A 3,187-nucleotide genomic window follows, 5' to 3' on the forward strand; every position below is an offset into this window, starting at 1 on the left:
TGTCTCGCCTTAACGTTAGTGGCAGGTTGTGTGTGAGAGAGAATAAATAAGACAGCCCAATATTAAAAAAAAAAATCTATTATTTTTCGCAACTTTCCGCATATTTCGCAATTTCACCGCATAAAATCACATAAAAACCCCACATGTTTAATCGCATAATCAAGGATTTTGCCCGCATTTTTCTGGAGGGTCTAACAATTCATTAGATTTCACAAAATCTGAGAAAAAAGCTAAAAAATGAGCCATTACAAAGTATAGCCGATATATTTTATTTTCCTTCTTCAATAATCAGATTTAAAACTATAGGAACGTTTTATAGACTACAGTCCTACTCTTTTAATAGCTGGTTATTGCCATTGGACTAGAGATTAATGTAAAGTGTATTTAAAAGAAACCCTATTATAAAACCTTGTCGATTTGTAGGTAACGGCCTGCTAAAATATTATCCATCTTCTAAACTCTTTTTTTCACTTGCACCTCAAACAGTGAGGTCTTTATTATGAATATTTGATATAAGCCCTGTTTTGTTTCACAGTGCAATAAAAGTGCACTTTACCTCAACCGAAACTCTATAATCAGTGTTGGCTTACATTTAGCTAGCTTTGACTTCTGTGGTGAGTTAAGCGAGACATTTCTTCCAATGCTACTTTAATTTGAAGTCCTCTCACTAAAAGAATGAGGACTGCATCCCAGTTACAACTGTAAAACTCTTGTATGTATATCAGCGCTAACAATCTTTCCTTCCGGCTCAGGTGGGACGCCGCTGTCGGCCGAGAAGCTGCAGGAGTGCATCGGCAGAGCAACAGCGCGACAGAGAGAGATCCAGAAACTCGTCGATAAAGTCATACAGAGTGTAAAGACAGCACAATAAAGAGCCTCAGACAATGCTTTGTATCTAAAAGCTGTATTTTCCACTGTCAATATATATTCTTGTTTTTTTTTTCTTTCTTTTTTTTAATAACAATAAAACTGCTGACAAAGACTGCTTAAAAAATTATTTCTCAGTGTCCAGAAATATCTCACACACTCAGTGATTTCTCGTAAGAATAAACTTATGGCTCCTGAACTAATTAAAAGGAAATGCCTCTTCAAAATGTGCTGTACAAAAGCAGGTACACCAGCTTGCATGTTCATGTTGATTCCTCGGATGAGCCCTGTGCCTGGATGGCTAACAGAAGAAAGACTTCCAACAGACTGAGAGGTAGAGCGCTGCCCCCAGGCACTACTCCAAGATCAGATTTGCATTTTCACATGTAATGGTAATATGGAGGATTTGGTGTCAATAAGCTCACTGGGATCCGTGCTTAAAGGGCAGTTTCTACCGGGGTCAACCAAGCAGAGTCAGGCAGGCTCATGAGGAATCCTCTGAGAATGTGCATTCATAATCCTTTCAGTCCCGGGGGCCCCCCATAGAGAAAAGTCTTCCTGAAGGGGCGATGTGTTATTGTGAAAGCCCGCCACCTATGAGAACCATCTTATTCGGTTTCATCTTAAAAAATATCAAAAAGGTTCTTTAAGTGTAGGGCTCCCTGTTCTAAAAAACCCCATCCTCTATGGTGGACACAGTTTAGGTTCTCCAAAACCCCTGACAACCATTACAAACACATTTTGTCAGCTAGAAAAAGAGACACAGAAAGGACAAAAACGTCTTTTTTTTTGGTCTGAAATCTCCACAGTGAGGCAGACAAAGAGCACAGTATGGATCATTCACGTCCTTGTGTAGCTGGGGGAAGTCTTTTTTTGTGTGATTTTAGTTCGTCATGACTTCTGGAGGGGCTGTGGCAAGCTCCTCTTCCTCTTACTTCTTGGTTGGCTGGCGGTATGTTGCCGTGGTGCTCCCACCTGAGGGGCCGCTGCTCCCATAGCCATTTGCTGCTGCTGCTGCATTTGGTGCTGCAAGAATTGCAACTACACAGGGCAGGAGGAAAATGAAAAAAAAGAACATCAGAATAGATTTTAACACATCTTTATAAGTGGCAATGAAGTATTCATAAGCGTCTGTAGCATGGTTAAGAATCCTTCACTGGAACTAGTATTGGGCAGACTATCACTAAAACTAGAATACATGTATATCTTAGATTACCAGCCAAATGCTTTGTGTAATAGAGCTCTAATAAACATGGCATTGGTTAGTGAAGCTGAACTGAAGCCTGGTACGACGTTCAAGAGGATTGTGCGGAGAAACACAGAGGAGATGTTAATGGATTGCAGAGGGAAGGGAGAAGAAGGAAGAGATACAGATTTGGGACAAGTCGGGGGGGGGGAGGATACAGTCAAGCAGCACCAGTGGCAGTCTGGAGACAAATGATTGCCTGTGGTCCCGGCAAAAAATGCAGCTTAGCAACCGTGAGTAAGTCAGCAACTTCAACTTGGCAAAGACGTAATAATGTTTAAACACTTGACTTCATGCTTACAGTGTAACAGCCTATCATCTTTAATCTGACACGAGGCAGTCAGCAGCATTATAACAGTATGTGCCCTACGACAGTATTTCAGATTGTGTCGCTCAATGCTTTGTGAGAACATTCCTCCCAGTTGGACACGCTGTTAGTTGGAGGGGCCAGCTCTGGTGTGTGCTGCTTTATCAAACAACATATGAACCAAACATACAACACAAGATGGAATGAATGATGTGGATCTACAACAGAGAAATAGTGATGAAATCAGACCTGGGGTGACACTGTTTCACCTAAAGCTTCTCAGAAGATTAAAACATATCAAATATAAAAGCAATGATGACTCTATTCAGCTATTATTCCAGATTTGTTTACTGTATGAAAATGTTAAAGGATATATAAAGAATAAAATATGTTGTAGTTATGATTACATGCCTGGTTATATATCATGTTTTTAAATGTTCAAGGCCTTCAAATGTAGATTTTTAAAAAGGACATGTTTTTGTGTTAAGTGTTTTTCCTAGAAATTAAACCCAGGTCTGATACAAATAATAATGGATTGGTCTAACTCCCTGAGAGTGTATAGTGTAGCACAACATGCACCTGCCAGGTAAATAAAGGCATGGAGAGTTGGCTGATACACCTGTTCTTATAAACATGTAATGTGTATATAGATGTTAAAGTTGCTGTATTACTTGGATCTGTGGCTGGTGCTGGTGCTGAAGCCTTGGAGAGGGCAGCGGGGGCCCAGACCCGTCCAGCCCACAGCCCAACTGGGACAGCACTAAGGG

General features: G+C 40.6%; 2 protein-coding genes across 2 annotated transcripts in view; one reads left to right on the forward strand and one right to left on the reverse strand.

Moving 5' to 3' along the window:
* Window positions 1-982, forward strand: part of exosc8 (exosome component 8) — a 10,516-nt gene extending 9,534 nt beyond the window's left edge. Inside the window, exon 11 of the mRNA XM_010793372.1 lies at window positions 753-982. Coding sequence (XP_010791674.1) covers window positions 753-871 — 119 coding nt within the window. The 3' untranslated portion in view covers window positions 872-982. The remainder of the gene's footprint in view (window positions 1-752) is intronic.
* An 816-nt stretch (window positions 983-1,798) lies between these two features.
* supt20 (SPT20 homolog, SAGA complex component) overlaps window positions 1,799-3,187 on the reverse strand; it is a 17,788-nt gene continuing 16,399 nt past the window's right edge. Inside the window, 3 exon segments of the mRNA XM_010794193.1 lie at window positions 1,799-1,887; window positions 1,890-1,908; window positions 3,092-3,180. Of these exon segments, the coding sequence (XP_010792495.1) occupies window positions 1,799-1,887; window positions 1,890-1,908; window positions 3,092-3,180 (197 nt within the window).

This window comes from Notothenia coriiceps, unplaced genomic scaffold, assembly GCF_000735185.1.
Source record: "Notothenia coriiceps isolate Sejong01 unplaced genomic scaffold, NC01 NC01_scaffold00037244, whole genome shotgun sequence".
NCBI lineage: Eukaryota > Metazoa > Chordata > Actinopteri > Perciformes > Nototheniidae > Notothenia > Notothenia coriiceps.